Source organism: Indicator indicator, chromosome 2, assembly GCF_027791375.1.
Source record: "Indicator indicator isolate 239-I01 chromosome 2, UM_Iind_1.1, whole genome shotgun sequence".
NCBI lineage: Eukaryota > Metazoa > Chordata > Aves > Piciformes > Indicatoridae > Indicator > Indicator indicator.
Genome location: NC_072011.1, coordinates 16830771 through 16850891, shown reverse-complemented (window position 1 = coordinate 16850891; position 20121 = coordinate 16830771). Strand labels below are relative to the sequence as shown.

General features: G+C 43.6%; 1 protein-coding gene across 4 annotated transcripts in view; it reads left to right on the top strand.

Annotated features, from left to right (window-relative positions):
* Positions 1-319: 319 nt before the first annotated feature.
* The window catches only part of TMEM181 (transmembrane protein 181), a 34644-nt gene continuing 14842 nt past the window's right edge, over positions 320-20121 (top strand). For 2 of the 4 annotated variants that reach the window (XM_054396375.1, XM_054396364.1), the window contains exons 1-2: positions 320-450; positions 15508-15611. In XM_054396375.1, coding sequence (XP_054252350.1) covers positions 320-450; positions 15508-15611 — 235 coding nt within the window. Of the gene's footprint in view, positions 451-10541; positions 10550-15507; positions 15612-20121 lie in introns of those variants that run through there. The other 2 variants (XM_054396394.1, XM_054396386.1) reach the window with 1 other exon arrangement.

Below are 20121 nucleotides of genomic sequence, written 5' to 3'. Positions count from 1 at the left end.
CGGCAGCCAGAGCCCACGGCTCTCCCACCCGCTCCTGCAGCCCAAAGCCCGCGGGGCGGCAGCGGCGAGAGGGTCGTCGGCCTGCCCCGGGCCGCGGCAGCGAGCACTGGCCTCCCCTCTCCGTGGTGCTGAAGCGGTTCCCGTCGCCCCCGTGCGCCGAAGGCCCGCCCCTGCCGCCGCCGCTGCCGCCGCCGCTGTCCCTGCCGCCGCTGCTGCTGCTGCAGCTCCTGCGCCGCCCCCGCCGCGCGGCCGCACAGCTCCAGGCAGGCTCTGGCGGGGGCCATGGCGGAGCGCGGGGCCTGAGGAGGCGCGGGGCGGCATGGAGGCGGATTTCGCTGCCTTCGGGAGCCCACTGTGCGGCGAGGTCAAGCGCTTCTGCAGGCGGCTGCAAGAGACCTACCGGGAGATCCAGGAGGACCTCACGCCCTACAAGGATGACCGTTACTACCGGTACAGGCGCGGGCGCGGCTCTCCCCAGGGGCACGGGGCCCTGCCCATCCTCCGGTGCTCCGCCCGGCTTCCTCCGGCGCGGCCCCAGCGGCGGTCGGCCGGGGCCCCAGAGGGAACCGTGGCATCTCCGCGGGGCGAGCGCGGCGATTCGACCGAGACCGGCACAAGGAAATCTGGGGCTGGGCTTCATGAGAGCACTCTCCCGTGCGCCGGCAGCAGCCGCCCCAGCCTAGGGCAACAGCGAGGTACAGCGGCTGGGGCCGGTGCTCTGCCCACGGGGGCATGGTCCGGCCGCGCCTCTGCGTCCAACACCTCTGTCCCTGCTCTCGTCTATTAATAGCCTTATGTAAGCGATAAAAGCAATTTCCATCCGCATTTTCCATTGTGACAGCAAGCTAGGGGAACGGGGGCTAAAGCCAATCCTGAAATAGTTACAAAACTGGCTAAGAAATCAGAGCGGTTGGCAAAAGCTGGTGTCAGAAGGGACAGATGTACCGAGTAGGCTACACCCATGCTGCTTCTGTGCCTGGGCCTGTCTTCTGTTTCCATGAGTGATCAGTAACGGCTGGAGTATGGATGTTTTGAGATTACACAAGGCTAGGAAGGACTCCAAAGGTGTTGAACAGGATTATAAATTAAAATAATTTTTAGATTAGAGATAGGATCGAAAAAAGTAATCAGGAGAAAAAAATGCCAGGAACTACACAGAGTATGAATGCTATTCAGCCACACAAATACAGGCTGGGAATGAATAGATAGCTAATAGAGCTTTGGATTTTTTGACCATGGGGAAGTTTTCTTGGCACCGGGTCTGCTGGCGACAGATGGAGTTGATCTGTCCCATAAGGGGAAAAGAACCCTTGCATATGAGTTGGCTGGGCTCACTGACAAGAATTTAAACTAGTTTTAAAAGGGGACGGGGATGTAGCTGGCCTTGACACCAAGAACCCTGGGTGTAGTAGCCCAACACTTGTGGAGCAGGGTGTTGGCATCTTAGATAACCAGAAAGTCTACTCCCCCTCAAGGTTGAAAATTATGTACTCAACTCCCTTCCTGAAATTTTTATACACCAAAGCGTGCAGCATGGGCAATAAACAGGAGAAGCTGGAGGCCACTGTGCTACAGGCAAACTATGATATAGCAGCCATCACAGAAACCTGGTGGGATGACTCCCACAGCTGGAGTGCTGCAATCGATGGGTACCAACTTTTCAGAAGGGATAGGCAACAAAGAAGAAGTGGTGGAGTGGCCCTCTATGTTAGGGAGACATATGAAATCATGCAAACTAATGAAGTGATGACAGGGTTGAGTCCTTATGTGTAAGAATCAGGAGTAAGGCTAGCAAGAGTGATGTTGTGGTGCGAATCAGTTGTAGACCATCCAACCAGGATGAAGAGGTAGATGACTTTTTATAAGGAGTTGAGAGAGGTTTCACAATTGCTACCCTTTGTTCTCATGGGGATTTCAACTTCCTGGATGTCTGCTGGAAACACAATACAGCAGGGAGAGAATAGTTCTGGAGGCTCCAGGAGTGTGAGGAGCATAAATTCCTGACACAACTGGTGAGGGAGCCAACCAGGGAAGGTGCCCTCCTGGACCTGCTTCTTGTGAACAAGGAAGAACTTGTCTAGGGCTCAGTAATCATGAGCTGATTGAGTTCTCTGTCCTTAAGGAAAAAAGGAGAGGGGTTAGTAAAACTGCCACCTTGAAGTTCCGTTGGGCAAACTTTGGGCTGTTCAGGAGACTGATTGACAAAGTCCCTTGGGAGGCCACCCTGAAGGATAGGAGTCCAGAAAGGCTGGGCATACTTCAAGAGGGAAGCCTTACAGACTCAGGAGCAGGCTGTCCCTGTGTGCTGAAAAACGAGTCAGCAGGGAAGGCATCCGGCCTGGCTGAATAGGGACCTGTGGCTGGACCTCAAGAGCAAAAGGAGAGTCTATGGCCTTTGGAAGAGGAGACAGGTCTCTCTTCAGGACTATAAAGATGTAGTGAAGCTATGCAGGGAGAAAATTAGGAGAGCCAAAGCACAGCTAGAGCTCAACCTAGCTACAGCAAATAAGGACAATAAAAAATGACTAAGGATGAGGAGAAGGCTAAGGTGCTCAATGCCTACTTTGCCTCAGTCTTTAACAGTGGATCCAGCAGTTCCCTGGACACCCAGCCTCATGAACTAGGAGTCAGAGAGGGGAATCAGAATAAGGTCATCACAATAAATGATGAAGTGGTCAGTGACCTGCTACACCACTTAGATGCACGCAAGTCTATGGGACCGGATTGGCTACACCCAAGGGTGTTGAGGGAGTTGGCAGATGTGCTCGCCAAGCCACTTTCCATTATTTACCTGAAGTCCTGGCTAACTGGGGATGTCCCAATGGACTGGAGGGTAGCAGATGTAACACCCATCTACAAGAAAGGAAGAAAGGAGGATCTGGGAAACTATAGACCTGTCAGCCTGACCTCGGTACCAGGGAAGGTCATGGAACAGGACATCTCAAGCACCATTACACACTGTATAGAGGACAACCAGGGGATCAGACCCAGTCAGCATGGGTTTATGAAGGGCAGGTCCTGCCTGACCACCCTGATCTCCTTCTATGACAGGATGACCTGACTGTTGGATGAGGGAAGGGCTGTGGATATTGTCTCTACCTAGACTTTCCAAAAGCCTTTGACACAGTGTCCCACAGAATTCTCGTGGACAAACTGGCTGCTCATGGTTTGGATGAACACAGGCTCTGCTGGATAAAGCCCTGGCTGAGCAAACAGGCCCAAAGAGTGGTGGTCAATGGAGTTAAATACAGCTGGCAGCCAGTCACAAGTGGTGTTCCTCAGGGCTCAGTGTTGGGACCACTTCTGTTTAACATCTTTATTGATGACCTTGATGAAGATATAGAGTGTGTCATCAGTAAGTTTGCAGATAACACCAAGTTAGATGGGAGTGTCGATCTGCACCAGGCTAGGGAGACTCTACAGAGGGACTTGGATAGATTGGATCAATGAGCCAACGTTAACGGGATGAGCTTCAACAAGGCCAAATGCCAGGTCCTGCACTTGGGTAACGACAACCCCAAGCAGCACTAGAGGCTTGGGGAAGTGTGGCTGGAGAGCTGTCTGGCAGAAAGGGATCTGGGGGTTCTAATCAATGAGCAGCTGAATATGAGCAAGCAGTGTGCCCAGGTGGCCAAGAAAGCCAATGGCATCCTGGCTTGTATCAGAAATGCTGTGTCCAGCAGGAGTAGGGAGGTGATTGTCCCCTTGTACTCAGCTCTGGTGAGGCCACACATCAAGTACTGTGTCCAGTTTTGGCTACCTCAATACAAGAGAGATGTCAAGGTGCTGGAACAAGTGCATAGGAGGGCAAGGAAGCTGGAGAATAAATCTTATGAGGAGCAACTGAAGGAGCTGGGGCTGTTTAGTTTGAAAAAGAAGAGGCTGAGGGGAGACCGCATTGCTCTCTACAACTACCTGAAAGGATATTGTAGAGAGGCTGGTGCTGGTCTCTTCTCCCACATAATTAGTGACAGAGCAAGAGGCAACGGCTTCAAGCTGTGACTGGGTAGGTTTAGACTGGATATTAGACATTTTTTTATCATGGCTAGAGTGGTCAGGCATTGGAATGCACTGCCTAGGGAGGTGGTTGAGTCACCAACCCTGGATGTGTTTAAGGTTCCTTTGGATGTGGTGCTTGGGGATATGCTTTAGGGGTGAACCTTGTAGAATGGGGTTGTTGGTTGGATTTGGTGATCCTGAGGGTCTTTTCCAACCTGAATGTTTCTGTGATTCTGTAATAATGGTTTTGTAAAAAAGGGTATGGGAATTATAATGCTTTATAAAATAACCTCTTCTAACAATGACATACTCTTACACATGTGAAAAAAGGTAAAGTAATTTGGGTTGTACAGCAGAAGCTCAGTTTGTAAAATGTGAGAATTAAACCATCTACTTCAGTCACCACTCCAGACCTTAGCTAGAGCTGTATCCAGTTCTGGGCACCACACTTCAAGAACCTGCCAGTTGAAGAAAGCATAAGGAGAGAGATCTGGATAATCAAAACCCTAGAAAACACAGTGGTGAAGAAAGTTCGGGGATGCTCCCAGAAAAGGAGAAGTGCCAATTTGGAGAAATATGAATTTCTCTAAAGAGAAGCTTCATATTGAGAAAAAAATCCCACAGGGTAATATTATTTGAAGCAATAAAAGTTCATATTATATGGTAAGAAAAAAATCCTTCTGAACAGGAGGGATGGTAAAACACTATGGAGAGGATTATCCAGGGAGACGGTATCATCTCCATCACTGAATAGCTTTAAATCTTTTGACAAACACATGCCAAGAAAGAGCTGACAGATGCTCTTCTGAAACAGAAGGAAAGTTACATACCTTCTGAGGTCTCTTCCAGCTCTATTCTACTATGAATATGAACATAAGCACATCTGGTTGCATGCAGTGCCCCAGCTCTTCTGCTTAGATAATTTGTCTTCAGCACACTGTGTCTGTTTTTCCCAGTGAAGGGGCAGGTGGTCCATTAGACTGAACTTGTCTCATTGCTCACAACAGCAAAGACTACAGAGAGTTTGGAAATGCTGCCTGACAGCTTGGCAGGGTTTAACAAAGCCATGGTCCTTCCTGTCAAACAGCTGCTCCTTGTACCTGAGCATAGGGGGAGAAGCCATAGGAGGTGATAAGGAGTGATGTAAATGTACCTGCGTGCATCTGGCAGTGCTATAATGAATATTGGCAATAGAATGGAGAAAGAGGGGAGACATGAGCTTTGAATGAACAAATAAGAGCTTCTGGAAGAGGCATTTGTTCAGCTTTATTTCAAGAAGAAACTTGAGCTCTCCAAAGAAAATTGTTATTAACACATTTTTATGACTTGAAGTGTGCATGGAGGGACTTTCTGTACTGAAATGAGAAGATGCTACTTCATGAAATCAAATGAGCTTGTAGAGTTAGTGTTGACTGCCCTTTTTCAGTGAAAGTATCCCCAAGAAGTATCAGCTGTAGGTCATCTATAATGATAATGGCACAATATTTGGCTCTTGGCAAGTAAATAACATTTTGTGACTTATAAGTCATGCTAGTACTTCTCTGTATTCCTAAGATCTTAACCTAAGTGACCTGGTGTAAAACAAGTTTATTGTTACTGTCACTGCAAACCTGCTGATCTGGTGAGTGCTTCCCTGGAGCGATATGGATGGATGTAGCAATGGCATCTGCCTTTTAGATTCCTGGTAAGAAGGAGCATTTCGTGATGCTATCATGGATTCTTCTTACAGCCAACTCTCACTAATGGGAATGAGAATTAGACACTTTATCCTCTTCACTCTGTTTTATTCAGTATGTACAATAAGGTTGTAAATGAGATATTACTGCTCTGATGACAGAAGGGATTTTGAAAATGTGATGAAGGAAATACTGTGAGGTTGTGCTTACTTAAAAACAAGTAGGTTTTCTAAAATCATCAGGTTACCAAAAGCAAATCATATCTTATACCAGAGAAACAAAATGAAGAGATGTTAAAACTTTATAAAAGCATGTTTCTTCCCTATCACACACTGTATTCACAAATGTGAGACTATCAACCACTGCCAGCTTTAACTTTCCCTTCCCACTGGGTCAGCAAAACCATTGGGCCATCAGCTGGTGGTTTCCATCATCTCTTCAGAAATGGAGTGGTATAGTCCTTTAAGTGGTAGGGAGGAGAGAGTGGGGAGGGGGCCTGAGTCATGAGAAAACTAAAAATTGGCTGCTGCAGTCTCACTCCTGGTTTCTATAACGACATCTTTCTCTGAGTGCCAACAGGACAGTTTGAAACTGGAAAGCTATGTAGCAGAGCTGATACAGAAATGGAAAAACATCAAGAGGTCCCCTTTGTGACTGGCAGGGAAATAGCTTTTCTTGACTCAGAAGTGCTGTTTTGTGCTGTGCTGGTATGTGTGGAATTCAGTGTGAGGGGATGACATAGCTCAAAGTGGCTGATGAAGTTATTATCTCAAGTAATTGTGCTCTCACTGCACAGATAACTGAGTCATTTCTGATTCAGCTCTGAGGCTGTCCCAGTTTAGTGACATCTTTTGATGATGGTTTCCTTTAAAGCATGATGCTCTTGAACAGGTGGTTCAGCAGCTGTTTATGAACAGCCTGTTCTTTGGGCAGAGGTGACAACTAAGGCTGGTAGGCTTATCAGCCACCTCAAGCTGCACCATCCTCACTCTGCAGAGCCCCATGGCACTCATTTACACTATGGAGATGAAGGAATGTCCATGTTAGTGAATTTGTTCTGCCCAACGGCCCACAATAGTCTCTACTTTGTCCCTCCTGGTATATTCCTGCCACAAGCAAGTGCTAGTTTACTCAGCCACCTGTGAGAGATGGAAAGAGCAGGGTTTTCCATGGCTCATCACATCGAATAAGGCCATCTGTCCAGGTTAATGGTTCCCTTGGGCAGATGTGGGACTTTGTGGTATACTTGTAGAAGAGACTGTACACGTACAGACTAATGGGTGTGATATTAAATAACCTCATTGGGAAACCAAATGAAAGGTTGGTTTGGATTTGAAACACCTAACATTAGTCTGTGGTGCACCACGAGATGTTTGGTGTAGTAGACAAGCTCACAGAGGGCAGCAGGGAAAAGCGTTACATACTCTCATCACTCCTGGGAACTGCCTCAAAGTATATCAGATTTATTACAGCAAGTTCAGAATTGTTCTCTTTTATGTCTCTGAATAATTGCTCCAACCAAGCCACTTGCATGAACAGGTTTTTGTCTGGTGGCTTTCCCTCCCACTCCACTGCGTTCCTTCCTTCCCAACCATGTTTCCTGGCTGGGATAGCAAGGCAAGGACAGCTCATGGAGGGTTGGCAGCTGATAGCTCCCTCTGTTGCATTTGGCAATTTTAAGTACACTATTAGTACAAAAAGAGCTTAGACTCAATGTTACTAAAACATCTACATTTTTACCTCTTTGACATGTCATAAATGAGATATACAAAGCTTACCAGAAGACATCAGGCCTTGCAATCAGCTGACAGTTATTTCAGTGGGAGTTTCATAACTGTATCCCATAGTTAACATGAAAGAGTTCAGCATGATGGAAACATTTTGACAGAAGCAAGCAATTAAAGTGCCTACCTGATAACGAAGAGAAAGCAGAAGAGTGTCCAACTTGTGGTCTGATATCAGTTATGTAACTATAAATAATAACTTGGGAGTCCTGAAAAATCAATTTCTAGGTTAATGAATACATCCCACTAGCTAATCAGCTTTATAGCAAACCACAGTGTTGACACAGATTTTTGTAATACCCAGAGACTAAGATAAATGACCTACAATCCACTCTGCTTTAAATAAGGGATACATTTGAAAATCCTATCATGCATTAATAGGACATTTTGGGCATCAAAAAGAACAGACTATATATAGGATATTGTGAAATGTGTTATTTAACTTGAAGCTTTAATTAATGCTTGACTTTGCATGTATAGGTAACAGAAGAAGTAATTATAGATGATACCAATATTCTTAATTCCTCAACATTTCCGATTAGTGTTTCCAGTTCATTAAAACATAGAAAATCTTCAAAACATGGAACAAGCTTATTCACATTAATTCTGTTCCTTTGGCAAAAAAGACCAGCGAATAGCACATCATTTGACTTTGCAATAAAGCAAAGCTGTTCATTTTCTTATTGCAACTAGTGCCTGCATGCTTCAGAGGAGAAGCTTGAAGTTTGCCTGAGAGGGCTGTTGTGATAACAATATACTTCTATCCATCTTCATAAAATCTTTTCCAAATGCTCAAAGTACAAGTCTGTGAGAAGTCAAAAGCCCTTGCTGGAGAACTGCAGTTCCCTGAAGGTCCATGCTGCTTCCAGCATAGACCCAGACAGCTTCTTCCATGGCTACTTCAAGCCACAACAAGTACCTCTTTTGTTCTTGTAGGACTGCTGCAGTTGGGAGAACCCAAATAACTCCAGTGTGGAGTATACAGCTAGGGCTAGAAGGCTTGAAACAGGAGGAGACTAACACTATAGCTTTAAGAGTGCTTTAAGCTGCCACAAACTAGCTTTACCGCTGGAAGATGTCATTCTAGCTCTCCTTTGCCTAGTCACACACTTCTGCTTTCTTCTTGGTCTGCTTACAAATATTCTTTGCAACTTTCTTGCAAGGAGCAAAGCAGAGTGAGACTGACTGACTGCACTTGTGGAGAGAGAGGGATTTTCATGGTGCCTTCCTTCTCGATGTTTGTAAACTCAATGCCACTATTTTCACAAAATATACAGGGTGAAAGGTATGTGTTTGCAACATATTCACAGTCCAGTCCTTTGAGAGTTGGTAGATGGCAATGAGAAATGCATTCCCATGGCTAATTGAAGTGAGCTGGATATCAAGCTCTGCCACCTACTGTTCTCCAAGTGACTTTGGCAAGACTCAGTTTCCCTGTGTTTCAGTTTCCTACCCATTCAATGAGAAGAGTGTATTTTTGTTTTGAGGGTAATAAATTCACATTTGTGAGACACTTGAATGCTGATGGAATTGAAGCAGTCATGCAAATAGCTCATATGTGCACACATAAACAGCAGCAGTCGTAACTCTGCAACTTCACTTCCCAGAACACTGGAAACGGTCACAGATGCTGTAAGCACCATTCCATTATTTTCTGGCCAGGGAAAAAAGCTACACAGTGCATGTCATAGTCAACTGTGACCTAACAACTTCAAAGTGCGGTTTGGCAGAGCTATCTTGTACATAGCTGTTCTATGTAGATAGTTTATTAGGTTGTCCTGGTTACTCAAAGCTTCATATTCTGCCCTTCAGTAATAATTCTTCTTGATTCAAAATTTATAAATGTCCTTCCTTTATCACTTGGTATTATGCATTTCTCAAGATAGCCTTTTTATGAGATTACTAAATAATTATCAGTGCTATAAATCACAGCTCTAATTGATGGAATCAATACCAGAATCAATTAATGAATGAATTCCTGACATGTTTCTCTGGGGTTTAATGGAGTTGCATATACTGGGTTCCACAGGTCACCAGTAACGACATGAATTACCCGTAGAGCAACTGAATGAATTTAATATTACTCATGTTAAGTTCCCTTAAAAAGTCTTACCATCTAAGTAAGCTTTTAATGGACATATTTGATGGTTGAAGAGGTAATTTCTCAATTATATATTGACTGATCTATCTAAACATACCTGAGGTCATCCTGAGATGGCTTTACCTTATGTACATGACAAACACCAAAGCCCAGAAGTCACTCTGCATTTTTTCCTGGACTAGACACTAGGTATCCCCATGTTTAAGTAACTGCAGTGTTGCCTTTCTATAAGCAAATTTTAAGAGCTAGCAAAAACAGATACAAAATATAACCTGTCAAAATCACTAACACTACATAGTCTTCATCATTGCTACCCAATGGATCAGTTGACAATTTTTATTGCCTATTCTCAGGACATTTAATAGGAAAGGATAATAAAATCCAAGTTTATCTCAACATCTGCGCCAGATCAGTGCTGTTAGGTGTTGTGGAGTTCTTATAAAGCAAGTTCCACAGCAGGGAAGGACAAGCCATCTGCTTGCTCTCAAGGCCTGCTCACCAAGCTGAGGTAACACTTCGAAGTGCTGAAGCCCTGCATTTGATTTGAACTGCGGGCGGGTATTGCCTGTCCGGACTGCCGGTGACTGCACCCGTTGCTCGGCGGCTCCCACTGTGGAAATGCGGCGGCGGCAGCTTGCAGTACCGCTCCGGAGACGACGGTTTGTTCCTTGGGCTGCAGGCCAGGCGTTGATCACTGGGGTTACTCCTTCGGCACCAACTCCGCGTTCTGGACCGAGCCGCAGATCGCAGGGCCCTGTCCCCTCTGACTCGCCGTAGCGCCGCCGCCCCTTGCCAGCCCCGCGGCTGAGGAGCGCCGGGGATGCCGTGACGTCTCTGAGTCGCGAGGCGGGCGGTGACGCACGCGGAAGTCGCTGCGAGGCACCGCTCGCAATTGTGCCACGGCAGCGGCGGCAGCTCCCGGGCGAGGGCGCGGGGGGAGGGTGTGGGAGGAGACGCCTCCACTGCGCATGCGGCGCCAGGATGGAGCCGTGAGTGGTGGGCGGAGGAGGAGCTGGAAGGGGGGGGGTCTCTACTTGCGCGCCAGGGGTCGGTGGGTGGGGAGCGAGGCAGTGGTGACGACCCTCGCGTGTGCCGCGTGGGCAACGTGGTGGCGACTGTCGTGTCTGCTGCGTGTGGTAACGGCGGCGGCTAGCGGGGCGCTTGTGGGACTGACCTCCGCTCAGGCGCGGGCGGCGGGAGCGGCCGTTGAACGGCCAGTGGGGAGCCCGCCGCCGGCTACCGCCGCCCCGCCTGCCAGCAAGGTTCGCTAGGTATCGCGGGGAGAGACGCACCGACATGAATTCGTTGGAACCGGGACGTGCTTTTTTTGCTTGGAGCCGGGTCCCGGGCGGGCAGAGGCAGTGCCTTCCTCTGGCCGGGTGCAGCTTTTCTCCTGTAAAGACCTGTGTCTTGTCCTTCGATATATACATGTTAATTCTCATTAAGGCAGTAAGGTCAGCAGGGGTTAAATTAATGTTTCTGAGGTCACGGTTCGCCGGTCAAAAAGCTGAGAGTGGCTGCCCTTTTCAGAGGAATTCTGTGGTGTTTCCTCCTATGTGGTGAATGACACCCTCCACCCCGCCCCGTATCTTCACTCTTAAAATTTCATCTCAGGAAAAAGAAAATACCTTGTTTTCCCACATACTGTTTGGCATGGACGGAGCCATAGTCGGGACTGATTAATCAGACCTTTAACAACAAAAAAGACACCAAAAAAGTGCCAAACTCACCCTGTGCACGTAAGCTATTTGGTGGAGTCATGGTTAGTTGTCATTTGGCAGGTAGCAGTACTACCTGGTACTGTTACTTGTATGCATCTTTTTATGTAGTCATGTACTGCCTCACTAGTTATTAACCATTGTGGCATACATCTGCAAGAAGAAATTCAAGGTTTTCTGAGGGGCACTGAAGCAAGCAGTGTCTTTAAACCGTGAGAAAGTGCAGTGTGTACAGACAAATCCAGTACTGTGAATGTAGGTAGCATATAGAATCATACAAATCAAAGTGGGTTTGATTTTATTTGGGAGTGAGCCTAAAATAAAGTAGTTGGGGCTAGTGTGTCAGAAAAACTGCTATATGTAAAAGTTATTTCTGTGTTTAGTCTCTCTCAAGTCCTATTGCTTAATCCCGATTTGTTGCAGCCTTCCCACCTGTGAAGTGAGAGTCTCAAGTGAACACTATTGTATAGAACGCTGGTCTTTAGCAAAGATTGTGTTGTGCAGATGTAAGAAGTGATTTGAAGATGAGGAACAGCCTGAGAAACGTCTTGCTTGACAATTTGAGCCAAAACTTCACTCCAAAAGCAAGACTTGACTTACCTTTACATCTCACATATGAATGGCTACTGAAAGATTGCAGTTTTTATGAGTGTGTGTTTCCATAGTTCACTCTATCACAGATGGCATTAGTGCAGTTTAGGTTTTACTGACTACTATTTGAGATATCCAAGCATAATATTTCTTCCTGTTTCAGGGTTTAGACTGCTTGGCTAGGTTGATTAAAGCAAAGTGCAGTTTACTAATGTGAACAGGTGCTTCTAGAGTGAGGAGCCTTTTTTATTTTTCCCATAAATACCTTTCAAGCAGCTTATCCTTTATTAGGCCTTTCAAATCACAGAATCAACAAGGTTGGAAAAGTATGAAAGAAGCTGTCAGTGGGGAGTCATCAGCTTGCACTTACATATATTCACAAATTTTATATAATCTCTTTCCAGAAGGCAGATGTCAAACAGTGAAAGTACAGGAAGATCATTTAATGCACCATGTGTCAGCTGCTGATAGTTTGAAAAGAGACATTTAAACCACACAGGGGAATTCTGTTACTGCAGCGAGGGGCAATGAAAAGTACATCACCTGATAGGAATGCTATAAATTGTTGTTTGCTGTCATGATAACTGTAGTCAAGTTCTGACATCTGATCTTATGGAAAGTGCCCATGTTGCCTTACTGACCTGTAAAGTAACACATACAATCAGTGGCTTAAATGAAATTTCAGAAGTACCAGTATGAAAAAGAAAGGAAAACTCAAATCTGTCCCTGCTCTTTCTGGCTTCTTCATTTTGTTAAGCACCAGCATGGCTGTTTTGAGATAGGTGTGTGTACCTATCCATTTTGACTACTAGGTATTGCACCACCTGGAGAGGAGTTGAAGTAAAGAGTAAGCCAATGTCCAGAACATTTTTCTTTGAAAGCTTGCAAGCTTTCAATCTGTGCTCTGGTATATGACTAAACTGAGGTAATTGCCCATAGCTGCAAGTGTTGGCTGGCTGGTCAACTCTGGTGGCTTTCCTACAAGGACTGTGGAGATGAAGCTGCTTTTCATGTTTGTAATATGCATTCTGAAATGTCTGCAAAAACTTGGAAGTTGGGAAGCTTATCAGAAGAACCAAAAATATGCATAGCAAGGCAGAACTATCCTGCCTCAGACTGTAGCTGTTAAGTGGATGCCCAGATGTAAGCTGTTAAGAACAGCACAAGCATCTGCAATATTTTCCTGCATGTATACAATACTCTTCCAATTGTCAACTATTCTTGACCCATGGACTTTCCCATCCAGACCTGGTTTCTATGTATTGAGTGATCCTCAGTGTTTTCTTCCATGAAGCACATATCCACCTGAATCCTTAATTTAGGTATATTAATGTTTATGTATAATTGTTAAAAATCAAGGAATTTTTGGGTAAGATTAATATTTTTGTATCTTAAGGTAATATCCTGTACATAATGTTCTTAGGCAGACAAGGAATACTGGGCCATCTGTGGACCTCAAGAATCCCTCCTAACAGATGGGAAAATGCACCTTAGTTAGTTAATTAGTTTAGTACTAGTACAAATGTAATAGCTTTACAGTGGTTTAAGTGCATGAAGGCTGAGGTGTTAAAACATGGATTTAAGGAAAATAATGTAATTAGATCCCTGCAAAAGTTGTACAGACAAGTTCTGATTTGAAGTGCCTCTATTAACTGGCATTTTTCCAAGTCAATTTAAAATCATTCATCTGTGAGACTTCTGTGTGATGATCTGTGTCAAAGATCTGATATATTCCTGTTTGTGATTGTGAACATTTCATGTACAATTTACTGGGTTTGCTCACACAATCAGCTATCCTGACTTCTTAGACTGGTGCAGGGTTTCTGCTTTGTGTAATAGTGCATGGCAAGATGCTGTGTTTGCAGGTGCTATGCCCAGAGTCATTGCTGTCTACCTGGCTACAACCTGAAGGGAGGTTGTAGCCAGGAGGGGGTTGGTCTCTTCTCCCAAGGAACCAGCACCAGAACAAGAGGACACAGTCTCAAGCTGCGCCAGGGGAGGTTTAGGCTTGAGGTGAGGAGAAAGTTCTTCACGGAGAGAGTTGTTAGCCGTTGGAATGTTCTGCCCAGGGAGGTGGTGGAGTCACCATCCCTGGAGGTATTCAAGAGGGGATTGGACGTGGCACTTGGTGACATGGTTTAGTAGTCATGAGGTCTTGGGTGATAGGTTGGACTTGATGATCCTTGAGGTCTTTTCCAACCTTATCGATTCTGTGATTCTGTGTAGGGCAACTTTGTGCAAACTTTTAACATTTACAGTCACTTGAAGTTCTGTGGATTTTTCTTCCCTTCCCCACATCCTTTGTGAGTTAAATTAAAATTTGGATCTTTCAAATTTTACAGTAAAAAAATAAAGTAATTATTTTTTGTAGAGCTTCATTTGGAGAGAATGCAGTGATTCTTAAGGAAAAAATGAGGTTATTAAATCATATTGCTGGTTCAGAGTGAACTTTTTGCCTTGCTTTCAAGGGTTGCCAGGCATGCATGCATGGAGTACCTGGTCTCAGAATTCAGGCTGGGCTTATGGAAAGGACGCTGCTGCTTTTTTGTATTGCTTTCTGAACTGGTAAGAGCACCACTCAGCTGGTGAAAAGGAACTTTATTCTAAGCTGAAAGGGAGCACGGTCATCAAAGTCTTGTGCTTTCACTTCTTTTCATGATGGTGATCATATAGCTTTTTTGTAAAACAACCCTCACCCCAATCCTGCAGCTTTCCTATATAAACTGTACAGCTTTCTACAGTCATACCTGCTGGAACAGCAGTAAAAAATTGTCTCTATGGTGGCTCAGTTCTGGACTAACTCAACATGAAACATTGGCTGTGTTTTGAAACATGGTGCATTTATCTTTTTCTAACTCTGCACTTAACAGAAATGAAGATAGAGGAGGGTTGTTATATGTAGAATTAATTCCATGATCGTATTTTCCTTAAGCTAACAGAACTGCAAGTAACTGTTCACAAGAGAATGTGATTGGTCCTTTCAGTACTTTTTTCCCCCCTATTTTTGTCTCTAACTTAATGATAACCACCAAACAGTTGTGAAAAGATGTCATTGGTTTTATGCATACTTGTATTTAAATATGAAGTAATAAACTTAAGTTCAGGTTTCCATTTCCCAAGCTTTGATTTAGCTCAGAAGAATGCAGAACCGGGGCTTGCACATATAGCAAATCTGGAGTTCTGCCTTACTCCTTGTTAGGGGTGGTCCTGCAGGGATGAAGTACCTACATAGGGTGTAGAAAACAAGATCCTGTGCAGGTAACAGATTTGTTAGTGACATCACTCATTACAGGAGGCATGCTATCTTCAATGTTTAAATTATTAACATATGAAAATGCTTCTCTCGGTCAAGTCTTAGGATAATATAAAACCCTAAGATAAAATAATGGGCAAAATTCTTACGTTTTGTGGTGCAGATGTACATACATATGCTTAATAATTCCTTTTAATTGCCCTTGCTCTATGAAGCACCAGTAATTTTTTTTTTCTTAGTGTTACCCCTGAGTTTGGTTAAATTTTCTTGTGGAAGAATGACTGGGATCTTTTTTTTTTTTCCCCTTTAGAAATATTATGTGCTAATGTAATAAATATATACTATAATAAAACCGCTAATTCTGTGTTTTCTTTGCTTCTTGTAGGCTGGCACCAATGCGGTTATATACGCTGTCCAAACGGCATTTTGTTCTGGTGTTTGTAGTATTCTTTGTTTGTTTTGGTCTGACAGTCTTCATAGGAATAGCAGGTAAGGATATTGTCTTTGTAGAAGGTTGCAGTTCTTGTAGGCTTTGTTTAAACTTCTTGTATTGACACATGTATTGAAATCCTAATGAGCTTATTGCCCCTGAGATGTCTGAGGAAGCATCACTTTTGACAGGGAGGGGGAAGCGTTTCTTCCATTTCATTTTTTCATAGGAGCACTACCTTCACGAGTTTGACATTTGGACCTGATTTGTAGGGAAGAGTCAGTAAAGTAAACCAAAACCAGCTTCACTGTAATGTATTTTTTCAGCAGAGTGCTACATTAATTTTATTCTTTGTATTTCAGTCTGTAAAACAGTGGTGCTAACCATTTATTTCCTGTGAGGAAACTGTTGTTTGTGAAGCCTTCTAAATGTTTGGGTGGTAAATGCCATGCAAATAGAAAATATTTTAGTAACATCAAAATATGAACTTCTCTTATCAAACATATATGAGCTGAGGTCTCTGGCTTCAGAGACCTTTGTGGAAGTTATAACATGGCCTGGAAGGCTAAGCACTTAGTGCCTGGATACTTATCCTGGAGATCAGAGAGCGTTGTGGCAGTATGGTCTGCAAGATGCAGAGTGGTGTTAGGTAGATGGAAGGTGTGGAAGCCCCCTGTATTTCATGCCAGAAAGCACTTCCAGATCTAAAATGAACTTGAAAAAGAAGTCGGCATGCTGTCACTGCAGCATTAATAAACTGATATTCTGGCATCAGAATAGCTTTGACTACACAGAAGTGACAAACAGGGAAAGGGGAAGGGAGGGACTTGTACTCGTTAAGCAACCCACTCTCCACATAAGAATTAAGGGTATTGCTACTTCCCCTGACTTTACTGCTTATTTCCACATCACCCAACATGCTCTCCTGTGCCACTCTCTGACCCCACCTTGACTTTCTGTAGTGTTTCTCTACATGTACCCTGTCCTTCGCTTGCTCTAGAGTGAGAGGAGCTGCCTAGGCCTGGAACTAGTCTGTCCCTGCCTGCCTTGGAAAGAAGTGGGAGTTAATTGGAGGCAGCTGTTTGGGCTACGAAGCCAATCTGTGCCTGGCAGGCAGTGCATTCGTCATACTGGCATTAAATAATGAAATCTGTCTGTGAAATAAAACCTTATTTTCTGTTGATTGATTTATTGTAGCAGCCTAAGGTCCAAACAGACCTTCAGTTCATAGAAGTTAACCACTGACATTCCTGTAACTTGTCTAAAGGGTATTATTTGGCCACTAAAATACTGTAAAAATTCAGTTACAAAAAAATATGTTATACAAATGATAAAGGAAAAAAACCAGAGTTACTTAATTTAGTGTCATTTAGCTATTTGGCTTGAAAAATGAACCCTATTTGTGGTTGTGCTTCTATATATTATCTAGTCACAAGAAATGCAAAAAGCAGTAGCCCTGGAAGAGAAAGCTGAGTGTTTCATTCTTAATCAGTAGCAGAACTGTAAATAGAGCTGCATTGATATGTTGCATTGCATTTGCATCCAGAGTGATCTGATGATGTGGTTGCCTTTGGTCCAGTTGCTGCTGTAAGCAGCACTTGGTCATCTGTACCATGCAGGGATCTCATCATTTGGCTGTGATCCCCTTCAGGAGCTGGCACAGCTTTGGGATTCTTGGGTATGGTTGGTTAGCTGGATGGTTTTGTTGATGAAGTGTGAACACAGTTCATTATTATAACTTAATTATTTTTGAAAGAATGCTGTTTACCTTGAGAGGACACCCACTGAACACTTACTGTGATATTTTCATGGCTTTTAGTTGACAGCTCCTTGCTTCCAGTGAATGGAGGGAGGAGCACCAACAACAAGGTGCAGCCTGAGCAAAACTCACCAAACCCACTAAGTAAATGAAAAAGTGAAAGATACATCCATATTTTCTATGCTTCTGGAATATTCCATTGCTGTACTCAACATCTCTACATGTAGCTTGGGAGTTCTAGCAGAAGTCTTGCTTCTCATCTGAGAAAACAACAGTTCAATCTGAGGTGGCTGTTACTCTTCACTTCTTGTAACCCAAGACAGATGCAGACTTGTGTTTCTGTTTTTTTCCCAAGTTGTGCTCACTTTCTTTTCATTTTCCCATTGGATCTATGGTATGTTTGGGATGAGACAGGTGCAAGGAAAAATCTAAGGTGCAGAGCTCATTTTCTGTACCTGTGCATTTTCCCTGTTTACCACCTCAAGGTTGCTTTCAGAAGTGGCTCTGTTAATTGAGCAACACTAAAAGAAAAACAGTAACAGTGTAATCATAATTTTTTAATAATATAACCACAGCATTGTTTCATAGAATCATAGAATCAACAAGGTTGGAAAAGACCTCAGAGGTCATCAAGATAGGTTGGAACCTATCACCCAGCACCCCATGACTAACTAACCCTTCGGCGGTCAGTTGCTTTAAAGGGCTTTAACATATTGCTTACTAGAGAAGCAGCAATTATAGCGGTAGAACCTTTTTTTTGTTTTGTTTGGGTTGTTTTTTGATTGTGGGTGTTCTTTGGTGTTTTTTTTTCTGATTGTTACCCTTAAAAACTATGACTATGATCTCTCTTCCCCAGTATTAGTTCACATCTAATGGTAAAAGCCCCAGCTTAAAAAAGACTCATTCTATTGTTTTTGTTAAGTCTTTAATTACTGAAATACAATGATTTACCTGTGAGCACTTACTGAAATTGAATTATGCTTTTCTAAACAAAAGTGCCTTCCAAAAATCTGCCTTATTTATATGTAGGTCAGTGATGCAGAACTGACATTATGGTGGGTGGTGATTAGTGAAATTGAATTGTAATTCTACTATAAAGCTTTGAATGTGGTGGGTGAAATTCTTCATTTTGTCATTTAAAGTCTGTGAGATGGTTAATACTGTAATTAGAGTAGTTATAGAAGCTAAAGCAATGCTGCATGTTTAGAGCTGTCATGGCAGCTAACCTACAAAACTTCTTGCACAGAATGATCCCATGTTGCTCATTTATTAATTTCCTTCTTTTCCATTGTTTCTTTATAGTAACTTTGAAGTCCACGGTCTTTGTGAAAAACTGCCTTTCTTGCATAACTTTTTAAATTTTTAAGTTTGTGGCTAAAACAGTGGTTTTTGAGGATTAATAAATTATATTAAATTTCCAGGCCAAATAAGTGAGGAGAGACACCATTTGGACAGAGAAATCTTACTGTGATGCCTGTAGAGTGACCCTCATACACACATAGATGTCCTGCCTATGTCCCTGCCGCCTTTACATCTCATCTGTGTTAGTTCATGTCCTGGTATATAGATACAGATCTTTTCCTGCTCTTCCTTTTCATTTTTCTGGTTTAATCCTTTCATGTATGTACAAGTGCATGGATGAGAACATCCTTTTGTGAATGTACGTACAAGCATGCATTGCTCTTCTCTCCAGTATCATGTGCTCTTTCATATCTAAAGGCGGCTAAGAAGAAATGGTACCACTGTCTACAACAACCTTCTGAGAGGATGCCCAAAAGATGGGGTTGGCTTCTATCAGAGGTATATGATTGTACAGTGAGAGACAAAAGACACAGGCTGGAACACAAGAAATTCCAGTTAGATGTTAGGACGTTTTTCTAAGCATAAGAGTGATTAAATACTTCAACTAGTTGCCCAGGGAGGTAATGGGAATCTCTGTCCTTAGAGATGTTCAAGACTTGACTGGCCATGGCCCTGAGCAATCTAATGTAATTAAATGAGAGTGAACTAGATGGCCTCTGGAGGTCTAATGTAAATTGTTTCATTGCTTCCCATTTACTGCATGCAGAAGAAGAGATGGAGTGTGAGTGAATGGATGCAGTTGATCAGCACATGTTAAGTGTGTATATCTGTATCCAGAATGATTGGAGGGATGTCTGCATAAAAAAAGCTGGTACTGAGTTCAACATCTCCTGTTACCATTGGACATGAAACTCCGTTGATTAACTGGATTGTCTGGTTTAGAAGAAATTGTTTATAGAACTTTTCTGCAGTTATGTTTATGTATGCGATGATATACATAATATATTTTGCCCCAGATTCTATAGAAAAAGAGGAACCTAATTTGAGTAGTCTGAGAAGCATTCCTAAGCAAACACTAAACAAACATGTTGGTGTCTTGACTTGAACAGATCAATTCAATGAAGATCCAGCACTAGCCATAAAGTACTGTTATCGTGGTTGTGCAAGCAAGTATACTACACATACATAAAAAAAAGCATTAGCATCATGCACTCAGACACAATGGGATGTGTTTGCCCTGGTACCTGAGCCTTGAATGCAATGCATTATGAATGCTATGCTCTATGTATTTTCAGGTGTGTTTTGCAGCACCTGTTGTGGTTCAGATTGCTGTAACAACAGTTGCTACTGGTGCTTTGTGGCATATTAAGGCACAGCCCCCCCCCCTTAGCTTGCTTTTTCTGTATCTGAGTACTTTTTTGACTACAGCATACAGCTTAGCTTGGGAAAAACACTGTGTGGTTTGCTGTAGTAGTTTAGAGAAAGTATACAGGGCTTTTGACATGGAC